This window comes from Guyanagaster necrorhizus, assembly GCF_019112545.1.
Source record: "Guyanagaster necrorhizus MCA 3950 unplaced genomic scaffold BT62scaffold_15, whole genome shotgun sequence".
NCBI lineage: Eukaryota > Fungi > Basidiomycota > Agaricomycetes > Agaricales > Physalacriaceae > Guyanagaster > Guyanagaster necrorhizus.
Genome location: NW_025064894.1, coordinates 770,829 through 798,584, shown reverse-complemented (window position 1 = coordinate 798,584; position 27,756 = coordinate 770,829). Strand labels below are relative to the sequence as shown.

Sequence of the window (27,756 nt, the reverse complement as noted above, 5' to 3'; positions counted from 1 at the left end):
AAAAAAATTCGGGGGATATAGTTGTTGAGACCTGTTAGGGTATCCTTGATCCAACAGAAGCGGTGAAACAACAACGGGAGCTTTGGTGGACGAGAACATAGAGTTGAGAGAAGGTGAGTATCCTTGCGTCTTTTGGTGCTGGGTCATAAGCTGCGGGTACTCTATTGGTCCTCCGTCAGCGGGTGCCGGTGAAGTCGTTGTTATCGGAGGCGGATAAAGAGGTCTAGCCAAACACGGTTTAAGAACACGAAAAGGGGAAAAAACGTGCTGAAATACATACCGAGAAGGGCCTGCCCTGGTGGGCGTTCGGTTATTATCGATGAATGCCTGGTGTCTCAGCCTCGCGCGACGATACGAGGACGCCTGATGCTGCGGTGCCTCAGAGTCCGTAGAATCGCCCTCATACCGAGTCGGGCTTTCAAGGGGCATCATATGGGGTTCATCATTGATATTCAATTGAGAAAAGTCCGCCGTAACATCGGAGGTCCGCGAAGGGCCTGCGGTTGGTGTAGATGAAGCTGCAGCTTCGCGAGAGGCTAACCGGGCTGTCGGGAGTGGCGGATAGCGTGACGGTGGTGGCATAGGAGGGAGCTGAGGAAGTTGCTGGTATAATGGTGCCGTATTGTGCATTGATGCCGAAGGTATAGGAAATTGGGCAGTAGGCTGTGCGATTGGTTCGGATGATGGTCGTGATGATGAAGAGGTATTGGGGATCTGGCTCGACGTCGACGGAACGGGCATGGCCATAGGCGGCGGCGGTGCGCTCATGGCTTCACGCATAGTCAATGACAAAGGGGGTAGTGCCGGGGGAGGTGGGATAAATGTTGCGGCGTTACTCTCGTCAATCCTTCTCCGTTCATTCTGCGCGTTCCCCTCCGCCTGCTGTTGTCGCTGCATCATCTCCTGCATTTGCTTCCTCCTCTCCTCGTTCCGCTGAGCAATTTTCTCGGACCGGATCCGCATCTCCTCTTGCTGCTTACGCTTTTCTTCCTGAGCATTGGCCTGGGAGCTAGTTCCGCTTTCTGTTGGTAAGGGAGCTCCTGCTGCCTGTCGTGCCGCATCTAGGACGGCAGCCGTACGTCTATCTGAGTAGCCATTTGGCGCCACAGCGGCCACGCGTTCCTCCGCCATCTGTCGAGTGATGTCCTCAGTTTGCTTTCTCCACATAACTTCTTCATCACGCCACTGACGTTGTTGTTCTGGAGGCAAATTTATCCGTGGCGACTCAGTCCGTCCTCCTTGAGAGCCATTCATATGACGAGTAAGTGATGTCGGAGTTGGAGTATGAACCCCTTCCGGTTGCTGCGTCGCACCGCCATACTTGCGATCCCACTCTTCCCGTTGCTTTAACAGTTTCTCTTTTACACCTGAAAGGTCGGCAAGTATACGTTCACCATTCTAAGGAAATAATCAAATTAGAATGCTGCTATAATGAAATAAAACAAGCGCCCGTAACCTGGGAGGACATTGCCGAGAAAAAAGGTTGGGCGAACTCACTTTCGCCAAAGATGCCTTCTGCTCTTCATTGAGTGCCTTTTCATAATCAGGATGAACCGCTATGACTTCCAATGCTAGTTTACCAGCACTAGCATAAGCGATGAATGCATTTTGGAGGTCTAGCTCCTCCTCATAGGCCAGGCCCCGGTTGCGCCAGGTATCTGCAGCCTTCAATAGGGTCTTGATGGGTATCCGGTTATCCTGAGACACGACGGCGCGCGCTGCAAGGTCGTCAATTGTCGGAGGTCGAGGAGGACAAGCCCCTGGCGGCGGATAACGAGGCGACGTTGAAGACATGACGGGTCAAATTCAGCGTCGTATAAGGGAAGAAATGGGAGAAGTACAAAAATGGCGGCGGTAATGATAGTGGCACAAGAATAAGGGTAGCTTCCCTCGTCGAGGCTGCGCTGGTCCTCGGCATCACGTGGTCGACTGTTTTAGGTCCCGAGCCATTAGGGGCCATTTTCCTCGGAGTCATTTCCAGGTTCCAACGGGATTTATGTAAATCGTTCTGCATGTTGATAGAAAACGGAGGTTCACTATCGTTGCCTCGTGTTCTACATTCGCGCCCTTAAACGCCGGCGCCAAAACCTTGGATTATCAATTAATTGATAACATCTCTACCCCGGATTTCCATGCAATAACGAAACCGTATGTGCCCTGAACGGCTTGTTCCCAAGGGGCGCTCTTGCGGTGCCGAACAAGTTAGTTGAAGGAGAATATGCACTACGGAAAAAAGAATAGTAGAAATGAAAGGGAGAAGAAGGAAGTTGGGAAATAGTTGTCGGGCAACGGAAATGACGTAGCTACTACCTAAACGTGAAAAAGGGAAGAGTAACAAATGCGTACCATGCCGTCCATCGTGTGCTCAGTCAAAACGGCGACGATGCGGTGAGAGTATTAGTAACGGTATCCATTACACCATGTGGATGCGTCGAGTTGAAGATAGCTTGCCGAATCCAAACAAGGCTTTCACAACTATTCGTTCATTTCGGCCTCCGGAGGGTAACTTCATCGAAAAACCACATTACGAGAGTTGTCAGATTACCGTGAGCACCCCCAACCCGAAAAATTGGCCGGAACTCTTCTTACACGTAAAGAGCAGAGAGTGCCGGTTATCTAGTTTGAGTTTCTACACGCAGGGCTCCGTTTCTCCTATCAATAACTTTTCTGAAAAGCAGGGAATATTATGCCAGTCCAAGGGTCGATTCGAGCCAAGATCAACGCAGAAGATGACGTTCGCACTCCAATATGTAACCGAGATAGCCCCAGAAAACTCCCAGAGATGTGTGCAGGACACACGAATTGACACTATATCACAGGACATGCATCCATGTGCTGCCAAAGAAGCCATTAGCCTCGCTTGCGTTCCAGAATTTCCCCACATGATCCTGAAAGCAAACCCATAAGCAAATGACCCTCAGTGCGTGGACAGAGAAAGCGGTGTTGTATCAAAATGAGAGTGGAGCACTCCTGATAAAACTCGGCCCGACCTTTCCGAACTTTCTTTCCGTCAATAAATCTTCGAGATTTCACCCACTGCGACCTGAAAGATCAACGAGATGTACAAAAGCACGGAGGCAGATTCTCGAAAAAAAAAAACCTGCCCACGCGCCAGTCATGTGAACCGTTATCAAAAACCTCTCCCTGGCAGGGGTCAGTATAAAACCTTACCTCATCCAAAGGTGCTCGGGAATGTCGGCCCGGAACAGTCGGTAGGGTGGTTGGTTCGCCTTGGAAGGCCTGAAAAAAATTTTATAAGAATCCCTATTATTCCTTGTGCAAGGACTGACTGTGATTAAGTTCCATCTATCCTGTTTAGGTAGGAGTCGAGTGCCCAAGAATTGGGTGTGCGACGCCTGCCAAATTCAGAGGCATTGAGGGGAGGTTGCAATGAAACTGCCGGAAACGGCCATATGGCCTAGTCATGAAATTAATGTCATATATTATGTCATTGTCCATCACGTGGTTAGGTGGGTACGCCTTTGAGGCCTGAGAATAAAATTTCGACCCAAAAATTGGGTTTGGCGAGGACTAAAAGCTCAAACCGTATTTCTCAATGGCCAACGTGGGGATCGAACCCAAGACCTTCGTGTTATTAGCACGACGCTCTAACCAACTGAGCTAGTCGGCCATACACTAATGGATTTTGTCACTTATAGAAAACCAGCAGCAAAAAGCTGATTAAAACCTAAGCTGGTCACCAGTCAAATGAGATAAAATGACCACATTCCCTCCTCGAACGGGAATGGAGACAATTTCTCTTCATTCCACGCTTTGGCGCGCAGTAGCCCAATTCCACCGCATCGCATCTACGTGCTCTTCCAGCATCTATCCATCAGGATCGCACTGTATACGGACTACTCGATATTCATTTCTGCATTTTTGGGAAGTGCATGAAATCGGGATATTCTTCTTGATTTCATGTGATATCTGCCGCAGTCAAGTGGACAGGAGGAAGGCACGACGAGCATCGCACAGCTCACGAACGAGATGACGCAGGTCTTTGGGACCGTTAGCGTAGCACCTCAGAGCAGCAGTCTCGGGGAGCGAGGTGAGTAGCTGGGCACGTAGTACACAGGCTGTTGTGGGGGGCAGTGGGATTCGGCGGAGTAAGACGCTTGACGTCAGTCGGTGCCACTTGGCGAGTCTCAACTCGAGGTCTGCTTGTTCTCTGAGTTCTGGTGGAGATATCCGAGGGCATCTCTGGCATGCTGAAGGAATCGTCGGTGAGAGGAATCAGGCTGCCTTCGTAGAGTACTGCAGGAGGAAGGACAGTGCACTGGATGTAAGGGAAAGTCATGATGCCCTGCCAGTCGATGTACGATAGAACGTTAGCTGCTTCGGCGATTATGTTGGACTGAGAGAGATCGGGGTGGGTGAGGCGCGGGAATGTCAATACTGGCTCCGACGAGGGATTCAAGTAGGGCGCTAGGGATATGCATTACTGTAAGAGTTGACGCACTTCGGGGAGGTCATGGGGTTTGGACCTGCTGAGGAGCAAACTGGATGAGAGGAGGTGGCGCTGGCTGCGTGAGATTCGGTCCTGCGCAGTGCTAACTGGCAAGTGGATTGTATGGAAGAGGTCATATCAAGCCCTAGGGCGGTATTCAGTTCAATTCGAATACAGCATGCGAACTTACAAGGACCACGATCGCCCTCTACAGCGTTGCCTGTCAACAACAGGCCCAATACGATTCTTTTCTGCAGCAGGCTCTCTATTGTACTCCTCCTTCAAGTACAGAGGCCTCTTCTACAACTCCAGGCTGACATCCTCCTTGAAGAACAGACTCCCAGTCTGCGAAAAGAACTTGTCATGGAGGCGTGCATCGAAGAAGACAAGGTCTTTCAGTGTAGCGCCCATATCCGCGTCAAAACTGTTCAGCCAGTGGTCCTCCATGTATCCTCTCCATGAGGATGAAATCTGCTCCTACGGCGGACCTGAGTTCAGGAGTCCCGCCCAGGCTAGACGCGCGGTGTGGGTTCTCCGAATATCTTTCGTACGTATTCCGTGGTGGCCACTTCGCCGGCTGTGGACATGTGCACATTACCCACGAGCGCGGAGGGTATCCGTGCGATGGCATCAGCCCCGTTGTCAAATCCGAGAAGAAAGACTTTGTATTAGAACGGAGTAATGGAAAAATGAATGGTGCCAGTAAACCTTGAGCGAAGCTTTCGAATCGTACGCGCAAGTTTTCGCTCCAACGGCTGATGACGACAACTTCGTTCGGTAAGTGATGCGAGACATTGTCTAGTATTGACAGCCAAGGTAGTACGGAGCGCGTCGTTCCATAACCACTCTCCGTCGTGGTCTAAATAGCTTCCCACTGTTGACATGCATTTTGTGGTACGTTGAAGAGAACGATATGTGGACGCCCGCCTCGTGAATCGTGGTTGTATGGGCATAAGTCATTCCAGGTTACGGTCTTGGAACGGCAAGGTCAACTTTTCAGACCAACAGTGCACAACATCTATTTTCTATCGACAAAGAAATATACGCACTAGCGTGTGCTCATTGTGTAGATGTCTGGAGGAGCGGGACAAGGTGGTTGGAGGGAGTCAACAAGTCAACATTTATTTCGGCAGTTACCGCGGCAAGCCTTTCGTATGATCCACCGCCGTTCATCTGCTTTTCTTCGTTGTCGTTCCATGACATAATCTCTGGTTTTATTCTTCAAGGATTCGAATAACGTAAAGGTGTTCATGTTTGTTATGCCATGATTTATTTCCAAAGTGGCATAGCTTGTAATAATGATTTTTTGTTGTGGTGCTATAACGCAAGCATATTAACAAGGTTAATTTACTTACAATGTTGGCAGCGAGAATGGGACCATCCAGGGAAATGCTTTAGAGCATGCCCTTTTCAGGACAGTGTGGGGCTTAGACTCGCTTGGCTATTCCGTCCACTGCGGTCCGATCCGTTACCCACTAGAACCCCGGTCGTCCGGATCCAGTTGTCCGGTAATTTCTCTCCGTCTTGTTCGAATAACAACCCATCCCAGGTGTCGAGGACGAGCTTTAGGTCCGAACCTGTGCTTGTCGGTCATCCATCGGTCCTGTTGGTTCATCACGCTGCGCCATCTCCATGCAATTTCATCTCTGTTAAAGCAACGCTCTAGGTTATCTTCCCTTTCGATTCGGCACTCGCAGCCAAGTTTCCATATGAGAAAATCCACTCCTGGGACCAGGATGTGAAAGGCTTGCTTCATTCCTTTTGTTTTGCTGTCGAGGTCTTTGGATTTCCTTGAGCCGCTGCTCAGGACCATGCCCAGCGAGGGCATTGGCCAGTAGTCATTTTTCCGTAGCCACAGGTCTTTCGTAAGATCACAGATCTGTTGTCTTTCCGGTGACTCACATTTTGCCAGGATATGCTCGATTGTTTCTGGGACCCTGTAGATTGGGTAGATCCCTCTGTGTTCGTAGTTTGGGATATGGTCCCAGTACTCTCTGACTTTGTCGGTACCATGAGTGACCTCCATAGGAATATTTGAATTGTCTTCCGTATGTCTCTCGAGGTAAAGGATGACCCGATCGCGGCTTCCGTGGGAAGGTATCTGAGTCCTCGGCAATGTTCCATCTCGCCATAGCAAGGTTCTGCCGTGTTGCTCTGTGATGTCTCTGTTTTGCTCTTTCTCTCTCTGATCAGTTTGTAGGCAGTTGCTTGTATAAGTGTGGACAGTTTCGCTCCGGTCAGTTGGCCATTTATTCCTTCATTGATAGTCTCGTCGATGACTATTGGGTTTGTTCTAGAGCAGCTATTAGTCGCAGCATTTTGGCTCTCATGGTGTTCCATCGTTCCTGTCATCACCAGCTGAAAGACTGTTTTCCCTTTTCTCATCCGGATGTAATAATGATTTTGGACCTTGCAAAGGTACAGTTGGGCCCGCCGAAACGCCAAGGATGGCCATGAAGTTGGCCACGATCACCCTGCAACAACGCGTTCCAGGTTATCAGGGACCAACATACCAACAGTCTTGCTGACATCGTCTGACGAATCCTTGGAAATATCAGCAAGTAAGTATTATTGCCTGACACTCGTATAATACACGACTAAAATTTTAATTCCCCAGATGTCCTCGTATTCTTGACACCCCTTGGCTTTCCATCAGATCCGAGTCCTATCACTGCTGTCATGGTGCATAGATGACTCTTAAAAGCCTGATCAATGATCTTCTAAACCATTCCGGCCAGTCAAAGCCGAAGCCCTAGGATAAGTATCGCCAACTATTCATACTCATTCGCCGAAGGAGGGATAACATTTACAGAATTAAAAAACTAGTACCAGTCTTTCTGTTTGAGCAATGCCTTTCGCCGTCGCCATATCTCCGGAGTGCGCCATCTCCTTGACGAAATCATCCCCTCACGTCTCCACTCCGCCAACCCGCGCACACTCGAAGGGAGCTGAAGGAGATAGAACGACGACACCGCGCTCACCAGCCGATTCCTCAACTGCGAAAATCGGCTGAAAAGGCGGTAGGTCGCTCCCAGGACAAAGCATGGGTGAACGAGCGAGGAGATCTTAAGGAGCGGCAAGGTGGAGGGATGATGCTTGGACAGGAGGGTCGAAGAACTGGGGAAAATAATGTACACGCGGCGCGTCACGCTTGTAGGGAATAGATTGTACGTGTATTCTTGCACTGGGATAACCTGAGAAAATTTCGCTTTTTGGTCTATTGAAGGGAGGAGTCTGAGGAAATCTGACGGCTTACGTTCGTGAACATCCTGCGAAGGTCAGGACAGCATTTTTGGTTGTAATCCTGGAGGTCATATATACGCCGAAGGGTCTCGTCCGTCGGAACGAGTGTCCATTGATCATTTTCCAGTAGTTCCTTCATATCCGAGCGTACTAACAGCCACAAGTCACGTAAGTTCCGGGCGGCCAGAGAGAACGACTTACGCCGAACGTGATTTAAGTGAGATTCCCGTTCAAGGTCACCTCGGGAAAGGCCCCAGTAGAATTCCATTCTGTATACCTTGGTGGATTTACACGTGTTAGAATCCTGCGTGATGGAAAACAGCATGAGACGTGCGGCTACTAACGTCTTTGGCACGTAGAGTAAAGTGATAATCCTCCAAGGCAGGGAGAGAATTAGCAGAGTCCGCCGTGGTAAGGCATTCTAGTGGAACGTAGCAAGCAGGTTCCATAGGCTGTGGTGTTAAAGAAGACAGGAAGCCCGACAATGCCAGTTTCTGCTTTTAAGTACAAGGTGCAGGTAAGTCTCGTGATCTCCAATGCCACCCGAGCGCAAGGTTGTATTATTGACTAAAAGGTGCAGCTTTAGAAATCCCACTGGCAATGGCTCGATTTCACGAAATCTAAGAGAACGTCTGTATACTCCCCGAAATTCCGGGTATTCGAGTACCATTGTCACTTTCAAAGATAGATTTAATCACATCACAATGCATTCAGCCTCTCTCAGAATAACAGTAGATACTTACAAGGATCAACGTCACCAACCACAGGTTTCTCTCAACCAATCCAGTATTGGTTATCAACAACAGGTCCAATCCGATACTTTCAGCAGCAGGCTCATTATTGTCCATCTTCCTCAAGTAGAGCCGTCTACTCGCAATGCAGGACTAACATCCTCCCTTGAAGAACAGGCTGATAATCAATTCGAGAGAACGGATGCTGGTTCGTGTCAATCAACTCGCACAGGACCACTACGATATTCTCGACAAAGGCGCTCGACCAATGGTGCTCCCTGTATGTCCTCCATGAGGATGAAATCTGTCCCTTAGCGGCTCGAGTTTCGAGTGTCCTGCTCCATGCCAGATTCGCGTGGTGTGGGCTTGTTAAAAACTTCTCGGACATATTCCACAGCACCGATTTCGCTGGCAGTGGTCATTCCCCACTGGTGCTCAGGGAATCCTCCCGATTGCTTTGGTCGCTTGCGAGGAAAAACTGGTGCTAGACTTCTTGATAATCAATGCATTAGTAAGTACTGGAGGATGGTCAATCAAGGGTTTTAAAGAAAGGGACGGAGCCAACTGATCGGTATCATATGTAGAATACAATGTGAATGCCAGCCCATCTTCTCTCACTGTGTATATACAAGTGACCAGCTTTCCAGAAGCACTTCTTGAGGACTGGCCTATATGGTGAGATGAGCAATCAGTGAATGACAAGATCAGGAAACTACCTTGTAGGCTGTCAAAAGCTGCCAATGCCAGATATACACACAAGAATGAGCCTTCAAGAATAACAACTCCCACGTCATATGGAAACTTAGATGCCTGAGGTACACTGTGAGGGGAGATGACTGCCCAGAGAAATGACATACAGCAAACAAAATCCAGACTAACTGGCTTGAATTAATAAACCAGAGACTGGAAGGGAACATTAAAGGATGAGAAGTCACTACCAGATGACTGGATGGATCAGTATGGGGTTTTAGTGGGTATGGAGCCAACCGGTGGGAGACCACGCGGCAGGCATCGAGTCCCACACTAGCTCTGCGAGCCGTGCGCAACTGCATTTCCCCGTGTAGAGATCCGGCCTGACAGTCTTGCCGCCCTCAATCAGATACCAAACTATGAACGGGGCTAGCCCCAAGCGGGTGGATGGGACCAACATGGTTGATTGCCCTCCGCCGTATACTTAGTGTAACGCTCTACAAAAAAAAAGAATAACAACTTGATCCTGTCTATCAGACATAGACCCGCAACTTTTCGGTCTGCGTGAACCGTGGGTTATCCGTGCCCTTGGAAAGGCCGGGTGATAGGGGAAAGATGTCAATGGTACCAAATTCATGGGATGTGCAACATTTTAGGCAGAGCGCTTTGAGGTTCCGGATCTTATTGTGGACGGTGAATAGGGTTGGCATAGATCTGAAAACAGCTCGATAGTGGCTGTACACCCACCATTGCTCGGACACCCTGGTCATTTGGAGTAACAGGGCGTCCGCTACTTTGTTTTTGGGGATGATTGGAAATCCAAGGGATGGAAGGGGCCAAGACGAGAAAGCGCCATCCCGAGGAGGTCCTTGAGATTGAACGAGAGCTTTGTTTGGTCGATTGATAATCCGGACCACAGAGAACACGATAACAATATGGCTCGCCAGTCCCTGCACACCATGGCTCAACACCCAGGACCCTTGCAACACATCGAACACGTCGTAATGCTCGCCCTTGAAACCAAAGTGAAGATACACTTCGACGCGTTACGACGGCAGCTTGCTATAAGAACAAATTAAATATATGCTGTCGATTTTGTTTAAAAAGACGCGCAGTGAGACTCGCGAAAATGCTGAGCAGTACTTGGAATCCTCAGATACGGTCAATAATGCTGATTTTCTGTCGACTTTTCGTCGGCCGGACGCTGCTGTGGTAGATGAGATGAGAGAAGGAGAAAAGAGAGAGCATCATGTACGCGTTATTTGACTAAAGAGCGAAAAATAAATATAGACACGTGGCAACCACTTGGCGCTGCGTATTTGCGCAGTTGATAACACTTCTTACCCACCTGCCTCTCACTTTTCCTAGCACCGTGTCCTTTTATTGGGCAGTCCCATCTCCTGACTCGCGGCTCGTCGTATTTCCGTGTTTTTTTCCAGCCAAAGCGCCTTGTGTCCCCACGCCGGCAACAACGTGGGTACAGAGCGGCTCTGTTCGTGGGATTGGAAGCTTGGAAGCTGGAAACTAAATGAAAATCTGACTGCGGGTATTGGGGATCCACAGGGCGAGGAAATACCAGCGACACGTTTCTTCCGGTGACCTCTAAGGTGAAGGTGTCATCTTTTTTCCCTTGGGTGTTTGTTCCAAAAAGGAAACCTTCGGCACGGACCCCCGGCCGTCATGGCTACAAATGGGGGCAGTGTTGATCATTGTCTTATTTCCGTCTTGCCAGTGGCCATCATCCTCGTTCTCGCTCGGGTATCGCCACTGATTGGAACACAATTTCGGCGGGGAATCTCCATTGTGAGAACTTTTGCTGGTTCTGGTGAATGAAGTGCGTGGCACAACCCTGAAGCCCGGTTTTGCTCCACCATGCTGCTCCTGGACAAGGACGACAAAGGCTCAGACAGGGCCTCACTGCTCGCCCTCGATGCCTCGTCGTCCACTGGCACTCCAACAGTAGTCGGCGTACCCCCCCCTTTGGTTCCCCGTCTCTCTCGCCGGCTCTTCCTTATTCACTTGCTTCATCTCCTTCTTCTCGCCATCAGTTTGACAATCCTCATTGCGGGCGTTCTTCGCTTGGAGGAGAACGTATCTGTTTCTTTTGCAAATGTAGGCCGCCGCATCCCCCCCTTTTCACCCCCTGGCTCACGAGCATCGCAGGCTGCTCCTGTATCCAGCTACTTGTCACTCGGGTTTCAGATATTCTTCACGGCAGCGGTCATAATTTTGGCTTATTTATCTCGTGTGGCGGCTGTAGATTCTGCTATTCGGCATCGTACGTGGTTACCTTGTATTCAATTCTTGTCCTTATTCGAATGTAGCGACGAGTCTCGCCGAACTCAACCTTCGCATCCGAGCATGGAATGGCATAGCATCCTCCCTATCAAATTGGAGAACCAGCTCACGACAGTCTTTGAACCCATTCAACTCTGTCTTCACAACTATTCCCCTGTATTATATCGCTGCAGCATGTTTCTGTGTCGTCATGTCAAGCGTTCTCGGTATGTGGGTTCCTTTGCGCCTGGAGCATAAGTGTCACATGTTTTGACACAGGCATCCAAATATACATTGCCAGTGCTGTGCGAACAGTTGACGCTTCGGTCATGAATCATATGGGTTCGTATCTCAATCCGTTCAATATTTCCACGCACGACATACGCGATGCCTACGTGAGAGATAATAATTGGACTTGGCCGGTATGAGAGTTAAATTTGCAATCTCACGAGTCTCACAAATTTGTAGGCAAGAATATGGGATCTTGAAATGTTTATATCCTCGGCAGGCTACTCAAACAAAAGTCCGGGCCTTCAAAAAAGGTACGTCAGCTGCTTGCTTGTTAATCAGCCGTAGCTCACGTTTTCGTCCAGCCTTTTATACGACACTCCCATCAATGCTTTCTCAGGCCAGCAATATAGCTCTAGTATGTCCCCTTCTTTTTATGTCACGGTGCATTTCACCATATAATTGCGTTACAGTCACCGTTAATTCCACTATAATGGACGTCAAATGCAGCCAGGTGCAAGACGCTGCTATCGACATTTTTCTCATGCCCTATACCGATAACGATACGTCACATGCTATACCCGTCGATGTCTCGTCTGGTGCGGATGGTCCTCTCGACGTTTGGTTTAACCTATCCATGCCCCCACCTCCTTATTGGGACCCCAAAGTCTCAGACTTGAACTTTTCAACCTTCTTTCAAACCCTTCAAACGACATGTGGACCGATCGCGAACGACCACGTCCCAGGACCCGTACCTCATATTTGCTTTAATACTAATTACACCAACTTCACAAAAGTCGTCGTCCAACCTTGGGTTCTCAGCAGCGATCTCAGTTTCCCAGGTCACCAGCAGGTTGTTTTCGTCATCGCAACGTCAGATGAGGACATCCTCATCCGTGATGATAACGATTCGACGGGGACTACTGTCAATGAAACTATTGATACCGGCATTTGCAAGCCGAATGGACATGGTCCTCCCAGTGACGATGGTCCTTGCATGTCGGTGCCGATGTTTGTCCAGGCTATTGGTTGTACGCTTGAGACGACGCAAGCGTATATCGAGGTTACATATTCCGGAATTCTGGTCGACACGGACGCGCCATCGGATCCCGACCCACATCAATGGGACGTGTTTCAGTGGGAACCGACTAGTCCGGTTCGTGTGGAGGATCTTTTCCTCACAGCGTTCAGCCCTGTTCCGACCTTGGACGAAATCATCTCTGACGGCGCATCGCTCATCAATCTCGGCCAGAGTTCTGTCGAGCAGATGCTCGCCAATCTTGTCTCCCCGTCATCGAACAACAACTATACCTATCTCGGACTTGATGAGCTCGAGGGGAGTTTGGCGGCTCTCTATGCGAGTTATATTTGGAAGGCTTGGCAATTGTGTGATTGCCCACCTTGGCCGATGAATACTCGTCAGACTCCTCCTTCGGTGTGTCAGGACTTTCAGTTGGGCGCTGCCCTGGGTGGATGGGATGACGTTGTCGACGCGCAGGTCACGATGTCCGAGCCGAAGGCTACGTTCAAGGTCGTTCTCTGGCGGGCGGTGATTGGGGCGGCGTGTAGTGCGCTGATGTGTATCTTGTCGTTTGCCCTTTTGGGTGTGATAACGGACCGAGATAAGGATATGCCGCTGAGGGATGCTGGGCTAGTGGATGGTGTGCGATTGATGATTGACTCGTCTTTGCCCGGTGCGGTTAAACTGGCGGGTGTTGAGGGCTTGAAGCTTAGGTGGGCAGTTGGTTACCTGTCTTTGTTTGGGCTGGACTAACTTTTTTTTCATTTGGTAGGTATGGTTGGAACGATGATCAGAGTTATCAGATACTCAATATTCGAGACGAGAATGAGAAGGTGGCGTAGTAGAACATGGACTGATATGGACTGGGGTGTGTTGTACATTAGGATACGGATACTGTTCGATTTGCTTGAGGGGGTGGGGGATTTGCTTGGCTTCGCCCTTTGGGGTAAGTACTGTAATTCCGAACAGTTGTGCACCCGCTGATTCTACGGTTGCAGCAGGGTCACGGTGAGATATGTGCTCGCCTGGGTTTCAAGTGATGTGGGTAAACCCGCCTTCCAGGGTGATCGGAGCCCGGAGCCGTAGAGAAGGACGCCCCACCAAATATTCCGCCCCGCGCGCAAACTGGCTTCTAGGGTCGTTTATACGTCCTCGTTCTTGTGAAACTTTGTTTTCCCTTGAAAGAGCCTGCCGGGATTTCGTATGATGGTGGAGGCGATTGAGGCTGGGTATCGATTCACGGTTGCTTCGTTGCTTCGAGTTTCAGTACTTTTGCCTTGCCTCTTGACGCCGCCGGTGTTCTGGTTGTTGCATTTCGTAGCTGCGTATTTTGTGTGTTGATGTGTACCGACTGAGAAACGATGTTGCCTTCCGACGTGTGGTTACACGAATCGTTACTCTCTACGTGATTCGTTGTCGCCTTCGATTGATTCGATAAAAGCTTGGTGTTTGATATAGCTTCCGTAAAGAAATGTGAATGTATAGGAATAGAAGCGGACGCCTTCGATCTAGTATCTATTTTGATACCCTCAATTTAAATTTTTTGATGTTTGCTCAGGAAATACACTCCTTAAGGTCACACTGGTCTCATTTCAACAACAGCCATCATCTGGCTGCTTTCATTAAATCTGCATCTCTCTCCGCAAACACATATACCGGCACCAGCGGCAGGCAAAAATGGCTACATTGCTGGAGACGAGATTTGATTTGATTGAGGCCAGGTGTCGCTTCAAGTATTGATTCGTCGCTTAGAGTTCAGTGCTTCTACCTTTGTCTTTTTGAAACCGGTGTTCTGGTTGGTGCACTTCGTAGCTGTGTTGATGAGAAACGATGCCTTCTTACATCTGGTGTAGGTATATGTTTGATGGCCGAATCGCTCTACTCTTTGTTGCCCTCGATTGGTTAGATAAACGCTTCAAGTTCATTTGCGTTATCGTCTTTGATATAACTTCCGTAAAAAACACGCGGAAGTATAGGAATAGAAACGAACGCCTTCGATCCAATATCTATTTTGATACCCCTCAATGTAAAGCGTTTGTCATTTGTTGATATTGGATCAAAACATACATTCTCTAAGATTCTTAACCATGAGATCCCCGTTGAGATCCCCGTTGGTACTTACCAATTCGTTTACTACTAACCACTTGCACGGCGGTGGAAATTGGAGGACACATGCCTCATGGATTAAAAAGAGTCAACAGCCATCATCTGGCTGCTTTGATTAAATCTGCAGCTCTTTCTGCAAACACATATACCGGCACCTGAGTATGCGCGGCAGGCAAAAATGGCTGGCAAGTCACTTCAGTGCGAGGATGATTCTACGGAAGGGGAGGGGGGGTCTCACCAAAACCGACGCATCGACGATCCTCACGCCCTTTGCGCCCTTCAACACCAGATCAGGGTCCACCACTCCCCAGTCCGCATTCACGGGGGACATGCTTGCCGACCCTACGGGGTGGAATAGACTGGCTGTGCCGTTCCTGATATCGTCTTCGGTGGTGTTCGTCACGAGCCCGAGGATGTACCCATCCCACACGGGGGCGGCGGTGACGAATTTCTGCGCACTCGCGATGGCGTATTGCATAATGGCGAGGTCTTGCGGATGGGAGAGGAAGTTGGGGTTAATCAGTGGTGGGTCCAGGGGGTTCGTGCTGTTGATAGTGACGTTCCCGCCTAGTACGATTGAATATTAGCAAAAGATTGGAAAATTTTAAATGTGTTAGGTCGGGCGTTACGCGATAGAGGACACATAACCGCTGGCCTGACTGAAAAGAAGTTCCCTGTTGGGGGGATAGGATCTCGGAAGACACCGTTCTACAAGAGAGGTTCACGTTTGACTCGGGTTCTTCTAGCACAGTGAATGAGTAGAGTTACGGACCGACAGAATAAATTCATAATGCGCTGTCTCATTTCCAGCACACGGTTCTCCTTCCACAACCCCCGCATCGTCGGGAATCCGAAGGAATCCTAGCTGATTGGCTGCTCCTGCCGTTAAAAACCCAGTGCGATTCGCTTCCCATTCCGCCAGGGCGTCTGCTTGGAACGTGACGTTTCTGAAATAGATATTCTCTATCGTGTCGGTGTTGTTGACGATGAAAAGCATGCTCCAGATGGGGTGGTCTGTAAAGTTTTTGCCCACGTCGGGGAGGTGGAGAGTCGGTGTGATGTGCAATGCTGTAAGTTCTTTTGTGTCGCCGATACCGGAGTGAAGGAGTATATTGGGGGTGCCAATGGATCCAGCGGAAAGAACGATTTCCTTGAGGTTTGTAGGTGCGAGGGTATGCGTGGTTACTAGGGGATGACGGAATGTCAGTCAACAGGAATAGTTAGTGTGCTAGGAATTTTTCATTCACCCCCAGCATCCTGGGTTAACTCGACGGCGTTAAACGTTGGCGGCCTGCTGATATCCTTAGTATCTGACTGGAGAATCCGGGTAACACGAGTGTGAACCAGGACATGCAGGTTCGGTCGGCCAATGTATACAGGCCCGAGATATGACGTTTGGGAGCTGCTTCGAGTCCCATTTCCGACCGTCATGGGTGTCCATCCTGTGTCGTACTCAGCATAAGTCTCCGGATCACTAGTTTAGAAAAACGCCCTCACCAATGCCCAACTGGTACCCGGAATTATAATCCAAGTTAAACGGGAAATCGTCGGGCAGCTCCGATGTCGCCTGGATGATAAGGCTGTCCGTAGCGCGCGGGTATCCAGGAAGAGACACGTCTGTGATTCCGTCGAAGCCGTGGACCACAGGGTTGAACTGACCGGTCGTATTGTGGTGGTCAGCTGGGGCAACGAAGCGCTCATTCTTTCCAAAAGATGAATGACAGTTTGTGTGAAAAAGGGAGATTTCGACCAACCTTTCGAAAGTATGGTTGCAAAGCATCCCATCCCCATCCAGGGTCACCACTGATTTGTGCATAACGGTCGTAATCTTGTGAGGAACCGCGGGTATAGAACATAGCATCTGGGTTTACATTCAGCTGTCAATTTCAGCGGCCAAAGCCTGAGGTGGTAAAGGGACGTACTGACAGCACTACATCCTCCCAGTCCAAACCCTCGGGGAAGCGGAACAGAGAGTCCGTTCAACCCCGGTTGCTCAGTCGTGGTGAAGTTCCAGTCCCAAACTGTTCCTGGCACTATACGAGGAAAAAAGAAAGGTACTTGGGAGAGGAGAACATCGGCTGTACTACAGGAAGGATAACATATTGAACAGAACGAAAGAGGGGGGTGCTTACGATTCACCCGCCTCGAGAACAAGAGCAGAAACGTCCGGGTCCTCTGTGAGACGGTTTGCGATGACGTTTCCGGCCGTCCCACCTTTGGTCTGTATGAGTATACGGCGTGAAGACTCGAATAATGGCACGTACCTCCGACAATAATATAATCAAAATTAAGAGTAGGAAGATCCTCGAGCCTTTCGTATATCGCACTAAGCACTCGGGAGCATAATGCAAGGAGTAAAAGGAAGGGGAGCCTGAGGTGCATGGCTGCTGAACGGCCCGCCAAAAGTACTAGTAGATCGTAGCCTTATGAACCATTTGCCATTTCGCGATGAATCGTGGTAAAACACGGTCCACATGATGGATAAAGAGATCTTTGGAAGTTCTGGTGGGATGTAGAGAAGCACGAATCTAGTATGGTATTGGCTGCCATGCAAAGCACGCAAATAACGATATTCACCTGATAGGTCCGGTGTTCAGCCAAGAGGTTCAGGCCACACAGTTCAAGACAGAGATATGTTCGAACGATAGATCAAACAAGAAACCCTGGGACGAAGCAAACGAGGTCGGACGGAAATGCAAGTGACAAGTATTGATATTCTTGAACTCGGTAAATCCTAGGCCTGCTGGTGATCCTGTAACCTGCCAAACGTTTCTTTGATTTGAGTGAACCCACCGTCGTTTCCTTTCACGCAACAAAATCACGTTGTCACAGATCTGGCAGATAAAGGTCGGAGGCCAAGTCCTGTGTGTGGCTGCATCGGGGATGTGCAGCGTCCTCGAAAGGGGTCAGCAGAAGGTGATGATAAGCGTCGCTTGGATGAAGCCTCTCTCCAAAGCAGGAAAACTTGTATATGCGGCAATCAATCTTACTCTAGTTTCCATTTTCGTTCGATGCTCTCTCTCATGCTGTTCTTCTTTTTCGACCACGACTTTGTCTGAAGTATTCCGTGAGACGTATATCCACGATCAACCTCGCAGTTTTAAGCTATTTGGATCAATGGCAATGGAATCACGTGTTTTGTATGTTTTCCCTTTATTTCGCCCTGTTTTCAAAGTTTTCCTTCCGGTATTTACAATAAGGTTTTCCCCCCTGGATTCGGCAACGGACGCCTTTCGGTACATCGGCTCCGAGTGCCCAGAATTTTTCACAGATTATGACGGTGACTGTTGTGTGTCCTTTCTCTGCACTTTTTCATCGATATGCTGTGGACATGAAAAGTTCGTCAACTCGTCGCTGTGACAGGATACTGCTTCGGAGAAAGGTTTCCTCAACACGAATATCGAAACCGAGAACAAGGGATGGCAGTGGACCCTGAAGAAAGTCTGGATGAAGATACCATGTTCGTTCCATACTGTCAGAAGCACACTCCGCATCATACCAAAAACGGGACATAGCGTGTAGTGGTAGGTGAGTTGTACATGCATAAAGTGGCACTTTCCCTCTGACTACTTAAGAAAAGAAAGGCCGAACGCTTTACTCCTCGTTCTTTCACACTGGATCATAATAATGGAGCACTGTTGGTCGATTGGTAGCTGGAAACACCAAATTTGGTGCGTAATACCCTTTCTTGTCAGACCTTCGAAGTACTTGGAGATAGTACCAATAACGTCAATCGTGTCTCATTCATCGTGAAAGCTTTGTCAACTGTCACAACGAGTTCCATGCTTGGGAAGGCAAGCCTAGATGTTCCGATCATCGTACACGTTGTTCCATCGTGACAATGGAACCTTAACTCGTGTTTTCCGTTCTTTGCGCAGCCCTACAAAGTTAGCTTTCCTCTCGTAAGACCCGTCGACCTCCCCAATGAATATCTCCCCGAGCGGCCGCGCACCAAGTCCCTTGGGATTCTATGGTCGCGTAGGCTCTGACGGAACACCTTATGTTTACTCAAGCCCCAGCCTTCCCAGCGGCGACTTTCAGATCGAGCGCAGCATTAGGTCACCTTATCGCCCACACACCGTAGCGCCTGCTCTGCACCAAGGCTACGAAGAGGAGCTCATATACCGAGATCACATCTCGCGCCTTCTCACCGCCAAAACTCGCGTGTTCTCAATCTCTGGTCGAATCCCTTTGGATCCCTCACAGCTGGTTCTGTTTTTCCGGACGAAGGTACGCTACACGTTCTGTGATGTCGATCTCTGCTGATCATTAACTCTCCAGAGCGGAATAACCCATTCCCTCGATTTCCCCATCGATGTCGACTACAACACCCCCCCGGCCCTCGATGTCCTCATCGCCGCCTGCCGACCCCACCAAACATCAGATATAGACTCATACGCAGAGCACGAATCGCTCTTCTTCCCCCCAAATCTTCCACTCACTACCTCTCTTGAAATCGCCAACCATCCCATCCTAGCAGCCATCCGGACAACGCTCTTCCCCTCCCTCCCCGAGGGCCAGTACCTCACCACTCGGCGGGACCGTCTCGAAGTCATCGTCTCCGGCGGCCGCATGGGGCCCCAGTCTCGCTCTCTCCGTAACGATGGGCGGGTAGCAACCATCACCGTAACCCTTCCCGTGCGCTTCCGCGGTGGCGCACTCATCGTCCGGTCCGATAGCACCAATGCGGAGGAACGGTTCACCGGCAAAGGCGGCAAGAACGGCGATATCGAGTGGACGGCCTTCCTTGCGGATTGTGACTATGAGGTCGAGATGGTCGAGAAGGGGTGTAGGTTGTCGATCCTGTATGGGGTGTATCTCAAGACGTTTGGGACGGGGGTGGGGGTGGGGGTGGTTGCGGAACCGCTGGTTAACCCTAGTGATGGGTTCTTTGATTTGCTCGCTCCGGTGTTGAATATGTCTAGAGGGAGGAAGGTCGCGTTTTCCCTTTCTCATGACTATGGTGTGTGTCCTGCGGACGTCTTGGCGGAATATTTGGTGCCTTATGTGCGTCTCTTCTTTCGTGACCTCGTCTGCCTTTACTGACCGACCTCTTCACCAGCTGAAAGGCGGGGACTCGGTATTGTACAATGCCCTCAGGCTATACAAGCTCACTCCTGAGCTACATTGGACCGCCGGAGGATACATCTGGCCAATCGACCACCTCGTCGAATCCCTCAGCGAAGATATCTCCAGCCCTGGTCTCGATATTGTGCGGAGAGGCACACCTGCTCTGCGCGGTGCTTTCAGTACCTATGGAGACCCCGAGCTTCACGGGGAGGTGGACAACTTGCGGCAGCGAATAGCGAGCAGTGGTGCTATTCCCCTTCTGGAGGCTGAGATTACCATTTTGACGGATGGGAATGTGCAGGCGGTTGGCAAGGAGCGTGTTCCGTTCGTGTCGAATGGTCAGCTGGATAAGCTGGTGGTCAACGCGGTGATAGTCGTTTATGTCCCTTGATTTGTTTCTTTCGCTTATGATGTTGAATTGCCATTACTTCGTTACTATGTCGGTCTGAACTGTGGTCGCATGCGGTGACTGTGCCGCTAGTATATAGTATTGCTTAGCAAGTTGGGAGCGATCCAACACACTCGAGTAGGGATTAGCATGGTTTCGGAGCTCTGGAAGTTCTTTCAGATATAAGAGAAGGATAGAAAGGAATGGCATTGGTAATATGTGGTAAATGGATTATACATCAGGAGATGCTACCTCCCTTCGCTCCGTAGAAGCCTTTTCACTATTCGACGCGACATCATGCACCACACCCTCCGCTTTCACCTCCCGCTTCCGCTCCCTCAGTCGCTCGCTCTCTTTGATCCCAAAGCTATGCTTAAACACCATCATGACTTCCTCCAAGCTAAGACCCGCCGTCTCAGGGTAGCAGAAGATGACGAACAGCCAGCCCAAAAGGCACAATCCAGCGTAGAAACCAAATGCACCGGCAGGCGTGATCTTCGCCATGAGTGAGAGATAGGTAGAGTTGATGAGCAGGTTGGCAGCCCAGTTTGTCGCGGTAGCGAGGGACGTGCCTACTCCACGGACTGGAAGTGTAATTTGTTAGTCCCATTATCAAAAAAGACGAGTAAAAGGGCCGTACTCTCGAGCGCGAATAGCTCTCCTTGCTGCCATGGAACATTACCGAGACCAGTAGCGTATGATGCGACGAATATAATCATAGATAATAACACGATGGCAGACCATGAAGTGGGGTATTTGGTGCCATCAACGAGCTGGCCACCAGTGTGAATGGTCAGATCTGTGAGGTGGAAAGGAATGAGAAGAACACAGCGGAAGGGAAAGTATACCACTAACAGTGGAAAGATATGCTCGCCAACGTCAACCCAAAGATCATCCCAGGCGAACTAATGAGCATTATCCGCCGTCGTCCGATCCTGTCGATGCAGGTGAGGGCGATGATAGTGAAGATAAAGTTAGTGCCGGAGACGATCAAGCTAACTGCAGTCGGCTGGTTAAACCCGATGGATGCAAAAAGTGTAGCTGAGTAATACATCAGTGTATTAAAACCGCAGAGCTGCTGGAACGCTTGCAATCCACACCCTACGACTAGAACGCGGAAGTTAGTACAACATGCTACTTGACTAACCAGGCTTACTGAGTGCTCTGCGATAAACTGGATTCATTAGCATAGACGTGAAACGTTGCATAAAGGTCGTATTGTTCGCAATCTCTACACTTCGCTTCACGGATGCTTGTAGAACTTTAACCTGATATATGACGATGCATCACACACGGGGACTTCACATGACGAGTATACACACTTTTAGCTCCACATCAGATGGCTTGGCGAGGGCATAGATCTTGGTCATGATCTTCTGGGCGGCAGCGATGTCGCCTCTCAACAACATGATGCGGGCTGATGGTCAGGAGGGTCAGCGAAGTGATAAGCAGGCCCTGCAAGTCGGATACACGTACGACTTTCTGGAAGGAACAGCAAAGACACTAATTGCAGAGCGGCTGGAACGGATCCCAAGCCAACCATCCAGCGCCATCCGCCATGCATATTCTCGAAGCCTGCTCCAATGCCGTATGCAATGACCTGTCCCAGCGTTATAGCGACCACATTCATGACAACCATACGGCCCCGGAGACGCGTTGGAGAGAGCTCCTGGATGTACAGTGGCGCGATACACGAGGCCAATCCGACACCGATACCAAGAAGGAATCGTCCACCAATCTACAGAGGGTCTCATGAACGGACCGCAGCAATTATATGGAGAAATACGGACCATACTCCAGACAGTGTGACAGACTGCTTGCGCGATTGCTCCCCCAATGAATATGATATCAGATATGGCCAGCACGAGTCGTCGGCCCGTCCAATCAGACATGGCGCCTGCTACAAAACCGCCGAGAAGGGCGCCTAGGGTCGTAGCAGACGTGATAAATTCCTAAGCACCAGGACAGCACAGTATCAGATAGATTCAGGCCTAGTGGACCGAAACACGTCGCAACGCACCTTCTGGCCGCTGGACAATGCGTCTGGTCCCAAATCAGAGCCCACGGTAACTAATGCGCCTGATATTACACCAGTATCGTACCCTCAGATGCAGACGTTCAGTAAAAATCGCCATGGGTAAAAGTGGACTAGCATACCGAAAAGTAGTCCAGATATCGTAGCACACAGTACTAAAGTCCAGACGAACCAAGTCGTCCTCTCCTCTCCTTCTGCTACAACAGCAAGTTCATTTATTTCTCCAGAGTCCAAGTCGTTTGCCACTTCGAATAACTCATTAGTCTGGTCGTTCTTTCCGTCACTGTTAATAGAAGTAGGCGTGTTCTGGACGTGTACGGTAGCCATGATGCTATCGGGTTGTAGAAGAAAGATGGGTTGTTCAGAAACCTGTTTAAATATTGGTCGAGAAAGGAATCATGGGACCGCTCCTATCCCCAATGGTCGTTAGCAGAAGAGATGCCTCCAAAAAAATAAACCCGGCTAATTTCAGCATTGGGGTCACGATTGATCGACCGGAACGGTTCGGACCGGGAATACTTTTTCCTATTTGTTACTCTTGGTAGCCTTCTAGTGATTGTCTATTAAGGTGGGAAGGTATAATTAATCATGGAATATATGGTAGCATAAACGATGCAAAAATCACTACTAAGAGGAATGCTAAGTTTCAAAATATTTGGCGGGTTTTGAGCCCCGCCTTCGACCCCCATCGGCTCCACGTAGTTTGCGGCGTATCACACCCCTTACCACCCGTAGAATGTCATGGAAATCCGCCGAAGCGCACTTGACAATAAGAATTCATATCGAGAGCTGTCCAGAGAAGGTCGTCGAACATTCCACGGTCCGTACCCCGTCCAGATAAATACTCTGGAGCTTCCGGTCCGCGCGTTGTGGTCAGCGTCAGTCCAATACACTAGAGTCACGACATGGTAAACATCTGACAGCCTTGGACTCTGTAGATATAAAAGAGGGCGACGACGGTGAAAAGGAAGGTGTTACCAAAGACAATCAGGCTGATGACAGCTGACTAGCTGAATATGCTATATGCGAACAAGGCAGGTGCTTGTGCGGTTGATCCTCCAATGAATATGATATCGGAGATGCCGGACACTGGTTTTCTCCCCGTCCAGTCGGACGTGGCGTCTGTAGGTAAACCACCTAAAAGCGCCTACAGCGTCATGCAAACGAAAAGAATTCCTTAGAGGCAGAAAGAGTTCTTCGGATTGAAGACTGCTATAAACGTTGCACGCTTCTCACAGCACTTTCTGAACATTGGACAATCGTTCAGGCCCCAAATCTAAACGAATAGTCGCTAATGTGCCAGATTTTTCACTAGCATCAGAACCCGAATGGTCGATGTTCAGTTGAAAGCGAACATTAAATAACACAGCAAGAGCATACCAAGAGCAGTCCGGAAACCATGGCGCACATTACATGCATCAAGACGAACAGTGTCGACTTCTCCTCACTTTCAGTAATAGTGTCGGATTCTCCAGTAACCAAGGCGTTGGCCACAACAAGTGTTTCAGTAGTCTGCCCTTGTCTGTAGTCAGGAGAAAAGTCCTGGTCGTGTAGGGAAGCCGTGATGATATCAAGGAAGATAAGATCAGTCAACGATCGGCCTCACCGCGCTGGATGAGTATAGGACATCATTGAAAATCGGCCTGAGTGCATAACAGTCTGTCCGCAGACTGTCATTAAAAAATTACGCCACCATACATTATGCATTATTGTCAAACTTGTCCAAAAGACAAAGCAATGGACCACTCATGACTGTAATTATTCCGCTTATATCTTTGTGGCAGTCTGTTGGAGTTGTCGGGCGATGCATAGGCAAGCGCATTGTCATGACATAAGTGATGTTCCTGTACAGGTATCGTTTTTCATTGATCTTCCTTGTATCTGTTATAAATGTCTTACCTATGTGTCATTTATGTATTCATAATCCATCAGTTGCTCTCCTCATCTGTTAACTGTGACAGTTGGGGTGAGCATTACAATGATTAATGCTGTACTTATAACTTATGATATTTCATAGTGTACTGATGTTGTACCTATTAGTATTGGTCCTCGAATCATTACAGGTTATGGGCCCCACCCTTACCTGAATTTGAAGTAGCCAATTGCAATATATTTAATGCTCTCAAATGTCTATAACAAATGTATTTGCCAATTCTACAAATCTCCCTACCTCTGCACTATAGCTTGAGACAAACAACATCAGTTGGCCTATCTTCAGCACCTGCTTTGAAATAGCCATTGCAGCAAAAGATAAGTGGGGGCACTTTAATAGTCTTACACCTCACCCAAGTTATACTCATCATATCACTGAGGAGCAGGCTATTGAAATCTGCCAATGGGACAAGGATAAGGCTGTGGCACAATTCTTAATGTCTCAGCATGTTCATGATGGTACACTGTATTTGGTTCATCATGTGACTACAGTTGCCAAACAATGGACAGAGGTCATCAAATATTATACTGAAAAGGGAGCATATGCTCAAACCAGCTGTTAGACATAGGAATAGTACAATACAAACACATTCACTTACCTATTTGATATTTCTTTCTTTTTCAGCATGTCACACTATTCTGCACATCTCAGCTTTCAACCACAACACTGAGATGTGAGCACCTTCTATACCTATCTATCTTTGACTGTATTTACTTATCATCTATGTAGTAACATTATGACATTTTATTCTAGGTAAATAACACAGCTTTCAACCACAATGCTGAGATTAATGTTATGACATTTTATTCTAGCATCCATTCTCTTCCAAATCTTTTTTCCTCATTCACTATATCCACACTCCTATCTTGTTAACTCCAACAGATTATGGACCCTGCTACCAGCATGTCCATAACAACTGAAATAAAGCTAGTTAGCATAACAAAGCTTGCAGACAATGGATCAAACTGGGTAGTGTTTTCAGATAAGCTCATCACCAAGTTCCTGGATAAGGGCCTTGGCTGGCATCTCTGAGGAACAGCTTGCATATCCCTGCACTCTGTTGAGCACAAGAGAAACTTCTACTGGTCCTCCAATACTGCATTTTCATATCCACTCTCAGATGATAACTTAGGTAAGCTAGAGAATAAGCTAGAGGAATATGAGCAGAAAGAGGTAAAGATGTGTAATATCATTTACAAAGCCATTTCTGACTTTACCTTCAATGAGATCAAAAGCAAGGCAACAGCCACTCTTGTCTGAAAGAAGCTCATCACTGTTATGACTGGCAAGAGTGATCTTGTGTGAGAGCATCTCCTTACTCAGCTCAGAAATATGACATGCCCTGATGAAGACAATATATATGAACACCTTGCCAAAATGAAAATCCTCTATGAACAAATCAAAGAGATGAGTCTGAAGATTGAAGACAATCAGTATACTTCAATGATCCAAAAATCACTTCCACCCTTTTATAATCACATCTGTTGCATCCTCTCCACTGCTGTTACAATTTTTCTATTTCTATTTCTTATTTTCTATGATTAACCCCTATTTATGCTTAGTTAGAGTGCCAACACAAGTGCTTAAGACCATGGGATAAGGCTTAGTCATCACAACTAGCCAAGTCCATCATTGTCTTTCAATGCAACAGTATTGCCAATGATGCACAATCAGTCTTTTATGTATGGTAGTGATGCCCAAGGACAATGGGCACAGAGGACTTGACAATATACAATAGGTAGTATTATTATTAGTTATAACTCGTATGATATTTAAGACAGCTTGCTCTTGCTGATAATCTCCAGCTTCGAGCTAAAGTTTATCTTCACACCATTCTACTCTTGAGCTGATTCACTTGGCCTTGTGACATACCAATCAGATTATGCATCAGTAGACTCAGCTGATCTCCTGAAGTGTGAGGGGACTAAGCTGTTTATCACATATATCTGTTTATGTGATGTTTGAGTCTAATAATTAGCTCAAAGCTTCTTCTTCTCTTTCCTCACACACTATAGTGTGGAGAAAACTGAATGCTCTCTATCAACTCATTAGATCCAAACTTTGATCAAGAGTTCTTTGAACTCCTAGCTTCCATCATTGGAACACTTTTAGGTCTATTTATAATTATTCAGCTGTGCCAGAGACATCACTTGATTACTGTCTAGGCAATTTGACACTACAATAAATTCCAACATATCCATCACATACTTCACAATGTAACCCCAGATATTCCTCTACATAACATCTCTGAATCCCAAAGAACATCTCATCAGCCTCTGACAAGCTCTTTATCTGAAGCCAGACCTAGCAGCATGCATCAAGGGAATTGTTATAATTTTTCTATTCTTTCTCTAGATTAACCCCTATTTATACTTAGTCAATGGCATCTAGACCAGTGCTTAAGACCATGGAGATAAGGCTTAGTCATCACAACTAGCCAAGTCAGTCAGTATCTTTTGATGCAGCAATGATGCTCAATGATGCACAATCATTCTTTTATGTATGGTATTAATGCCCAAGGACAATGGGCACCAAGGACTTGACAACACATAATTAGTAGTAGTATATTTAGATGTGATATATACAGTATTTAAGATAACTCACTCTCACTGGTAATTCCCAGCTTTGAGCTAAAGTTTATCTATACCATTCTATTCTTGAGCTGATCCTCTGTCCTTGTGACACACTGAGTCAGGAAGTGCATCAGTAGACTCAGATAACTATCTGAAGTGCAAGGTAGCTTCTGTTTATCATATGTTTCTGCTCATGTGATGCTTGGATCTAACAATTAGCTTGAAGCTGTACCTTCTCTTTTCTCATACCCACTAGTGCAGAGAAAACTGAATGCTCTCTATCAACTCATTAGACCTGAACTTTGATCATGAGTTCTTTGAACTCCTCGCTTCTATTGTTGGAACATTGATAGGATTATTAGTGATCATCCAGCTGTGCTGGAGATGCCATTCCATCACTGCCTGAGCCATTAGGCATTATAATGAGTTCCAGTATATCCAACACATCCTCAGAAACATAACCCCCAACCTTCCTCTACATGACATCTCCACATTCTGATGAACATCTCATCAGTCCCCCACAAACCTCCCACCCAAAGCAGAGCCTAGCAGCCTGCATCAAGGAGACATTCAAGAAGAAGAAAGACACAGATACCCTCTAAGATGACTCAGCCAAGACTGTGACACTCACATCCTGGAAGTCAGGAACATATGGGTCTGGGGACCCCTGCCCAACCATGAGAACAAGGACATCCTGGGAGACTTCTTTCAGCAGTCTCCCTCTCCTGATCCTACTATCACCTCTTGAATTAAAGGGATTGCTGACTGTGCAAGAGACTCTCTTGATGCTGCTCAGCTGGCTACAAGACTCTGACTAATGACACCTCAAAGCCAGCCTATTAGCTTCACCATCTCTCTCCTCCACTCAGTCAGGACCAGTGGTGGGATGGGGAGGACATCCTCAGCCTGCCACGATGATGAGCAAAGAAACAGAGAAACATGAGATGAGATCATCTACTGATACTTCTCTACATAGGATGTCAATGTCCCATTCAATTATGATGAGGCCAT

The 27,756-nt window shown here is 48.2% G+C and overlaps 13 protein-coding genes and 1 non-coding gene across 14 annotated transcripts; 6 read left to right on the top strand and 8 right to left on the bottom strand.

The window, feature by feature from the left end:
• Positions 1-2,155: 2,155 nt before the first annotated feature.
• On the bottom strand, positions 2,156-3,372 carry BT62DRAFT_191607 (uncharacterized protein). The gene is made up of 4 exons (XM_043179997.1): positions 3,291-3,372; positions 3,172-3,240; positions 2,347-3,100; positions 2,156-2,223 (listed from the first exon to the last, which is right to left on the bottom strand). The coding sequence occupies exon 3, from the start codon at positions 2,882-2,884 to the stop codon at positions 2,630-2,632; it is 255 nt and encodes an 84-aa protein (XP_043038870.1). The 5' UTR covers positions 2,885-3,100; positions 3,172-3,240; positions 3,291-3,372; the 3' UTR covers positions 2,156-2,223; positions 2,347-2,629.
• Positions 3,373-3,557: 185 nt separating this feature from the next.
• BT62DRAFT_t97 lies at positions 3,558-3,631 on the bottom strand. Its single transcript has one exon. It is a non-coding gene; the product is annotated as a tRNA-Ile (tRNA).
• Positions 3,632-3,939: 308 nt separating this feature from the next.
• BT62DRAFT_1007097 (uncharacterized protein) lies at positions 3,940-5,403 on the bottom strand (the record flags this gene model as incomplete). Its single annotated transcript, XM_043177305.1, has 7 exons — positions 3,940-4,203; positions 4,259-4,428; positions 4,488-4,595; positions 4,641-4,701; positions 4,769-4,927; positions 5,002-5,111; positions 5,184-5,403. 7 exons carry the CDS (start codon positions 5,401-5,403, stop codon positions 3,940-3,942), a joined length of 1,092 nt encoding a protein of 363 aa, XP_043038869.1.
• A 515-nt stretch (positions 5,404-5,918) lies between these two features.
• Positions 5,919-6,476, bottom strand: BT62DRAFT_1007096 (uncharacterized protein; the record flags this gene model as incomplete). Its single annotated transcript, XM_043177304.1, has 1 exon — positions 5,919-6,476. The coding sequence occupies one exon, from the start codon at positions 6,474-6,476 to the stop codon at positions 5,919-5,921; it is 558 nt and encodes a 185-aa protein (XP_043038868.1).
• A 591-nt stretch (positions 6,477-7,067) lies between these two features.
• BT62DRAFT_191715 (uncharacterized protein) lies at positions 7,068-8,209 on the bottom strand. Its single transcript, XM_043179998.1, has 4 exons — positions 8,038-8,209; positions 7,895-7,970; positions 7,707-7,843; positions 7,068-7,644 (listed from the first exon to the last, which is right to left on the bottom strand). The coding sequence occupies exons 1-4, from the start codon at positions 8,140-8,142 to the stop codon at positions 7,273-7,275; spliced, it is 690 nt and encodes a 229-aa protein (XP_043038867.1). The 5' UTR covers positions 8,143-8,209; the 3' UTR covers positions 7,068-7,272.
• Positions 8,210-9,647: 1,438 nt separating this feature from the next.
• Positions 9,648-10,796, bottom strand: BT62DRAFT_1007093 (uncharacterized protein; the record flags this gene model as incomplete). Its single annotated transcript, XM_043177303.1, has 3 exons — positions 9,648-10,150; positions 10,520-10,716; positions 10,771-10,796. The coding sequence occupies 3 exons, from the start codon at positions 10,794-10,796 to the stop codon at positions 9,648-9,650; spliced, it is 726 nt and encodes a 241-aa protein (XP_043038866.1).
• A 20-nt stretch (positions 10,797-10,816) lies between these two features.
• On the top strand, positions 10,817-11,732 carry BT62DRAFT_191293 (uncharacterized protein). The gene has a single exon (XM_043179996.1). It carries the CDS (start codon positions 10,987-10,989, stop codon positions 11,647-11,649), a length of 663 nt encoding a protein of 220 aa, XP_043038865.1. The 5' UTR covers positions 10,817-10,986; the 3' UTR covers positions 11,650-11,732.
• A 110-nt stretch (positions 11,733-11,842) lies between these two features.
• On the top strand, positions 11,843-13,707 carry BT62DRAFT_191274 (uncharacterized protein). Its single transcript, XM_043179995.1, has 5 exons — positions 11,843-11,933; positions 11,985-12,037; positions 12,093-13,353; positions 13,413-13,586; positions 13,642-13,707. The coding sequence occupies exons 1-4, from the start codon at positions 11,881-11,883 to the stop codon at positions 13,480-13,482; spliced, it is 1,437 nt and encodes a 478-aa protein (XP_043038864.1). The 5' UTR covers positions 11,843-11,880; the 3' UTR covers positions 13,483-13,586; positions 13,642-13,707.
• Positions 13,708-14,844: 1,137 nt separating this feature from the next.
• Positions 14,845-17,128, bottom strand: BT62DRAFT_981258 (pyranose dehydrogenase; the record flags this gene model as incomplete). The annotated part of the gene is made up of 10 exons (XM_043189583.1): positions 14,845-14,928; positions 14,985-15,313; positions 15,376-15,454; positions 15,519-15,931; positions 15,994-16,188; positions 16,244-16,448; positions 16,501-16,607; positions 16,669-16,829; positions 16,879-16,960; positions 17,011-17,128. 10 exons carry the CDS (start codon positions 17,126-17,128, stop codon positions 14,845-14,847), a joined length of 1,773 nt encoding a protein of 590 aa, XP_043038863.1.
• A 193-nt stretch (positions 17,129-17,321) lies between these two features.
• Positions 17,322-18,413, top strand: BT62DRAFT_191081 (uncharacterized protein). Its single transcript, XM_043179993.1, has 4 exons — positions 17,322-18,035; positions 18,086-18,206; positions 18,262-18,270; positions 18,327-18,413. Exons 1-3 carry the CDS (start codon positions 17,630-17,632, stop codon positions 18,266-18,268), a joined length of 534 nt encoding a protein of 177 aa, XP_043038862.1. The 5' UTR covers positions 17,322-17,629; the 3' UTR covers positions 18,269-18,270; positions 18,327-18,413.
• Position 18,414: 1 nt separating this feature from the next.
• BT62DRAFT_191236 (uncharacterized protein) lies at positions 18,415-20,354 on the top strand. Its single transcript, XM_043179994.1, has 3 exons — positions 18,415-18,976; positions 19,028-19,753; positions 19,809-20,354. Exons 1-3 carry the CDS (start codon positions 18,671-18,673, stop codon positions 20,205-20,207), a joined length of 1,431 nt encoding a protein of 476 aa, XP_043038861.1. The 5' UTR covers positions 18,415-18,670; the 3' UTR covers positions 20,208-20,354.
• An 81-nt stretch (positions 20,355-20,435) lies between these two features.
• On the bottom strand, positions 20,436-22,680 carry BT62DRAFT_969875 (general substrate transporter; the record flags this gene model as incomplete). Its single annotated transcript, XM_043188958.1, has 9 exons — positions 22,362-22,680; positions 22,225-22,307; positions 21,995-22,156; positions 21,681-21,942; positions 21,527-21,621; positions 21,361-21,472; positions 21,060-21,311; positions 20,845-21,003; positions 20,436-20,788 (listed from the first exon to the last, which is right to left on the bottom strand). The coding sequence occupies exons 1-9, from the start codon at positions 22,564-22,566 to the stop codon at positions 20,436-20,438; spliced, it is 1,683 nt and encodes a 560-aa protein (XP_043038860.1). The 5' UTR covers positions 22,567-22,680.
• A 295-nt stretch (positions 22,681-22,975) lies between these two features.
• BT62DRAFT_1007088 (uncharacterized protein) lies at positions 22,976-23,420 on the top strand (the record flags this gene model as incomplete). The annotated part of the gene is made up of 3 exons (XM_043177302.1): positions 22,976-23,059; positions 23,117-23,210; positions 23,278-23,420. 3 exons carry the CDS (start codon positions 22,976-22,978, stop codon positions 23,418-23,420), a joined length of 321 nt encoding a protein of 106 aa, XP_043038859.1.
• Positions 23,421-24,422: 1,002 nt separating this feature from the next.
• Positions 24,423-24,832, top strand: BT62DRAFT_1026234 (uncharacterized protein; the record flags this gene model as incomplete). The annotated part of the gene is made up of 1 exon (XM_043178295.1): positions 24,423-24,832. A coding segment is annotated over one exon (312 nt), but the record flags the coding sequence as incomplete, so codon positions are not given.
• Between the last annotated feature and the right edge of the window lie 2,924 nt (positions 24,833-27,756).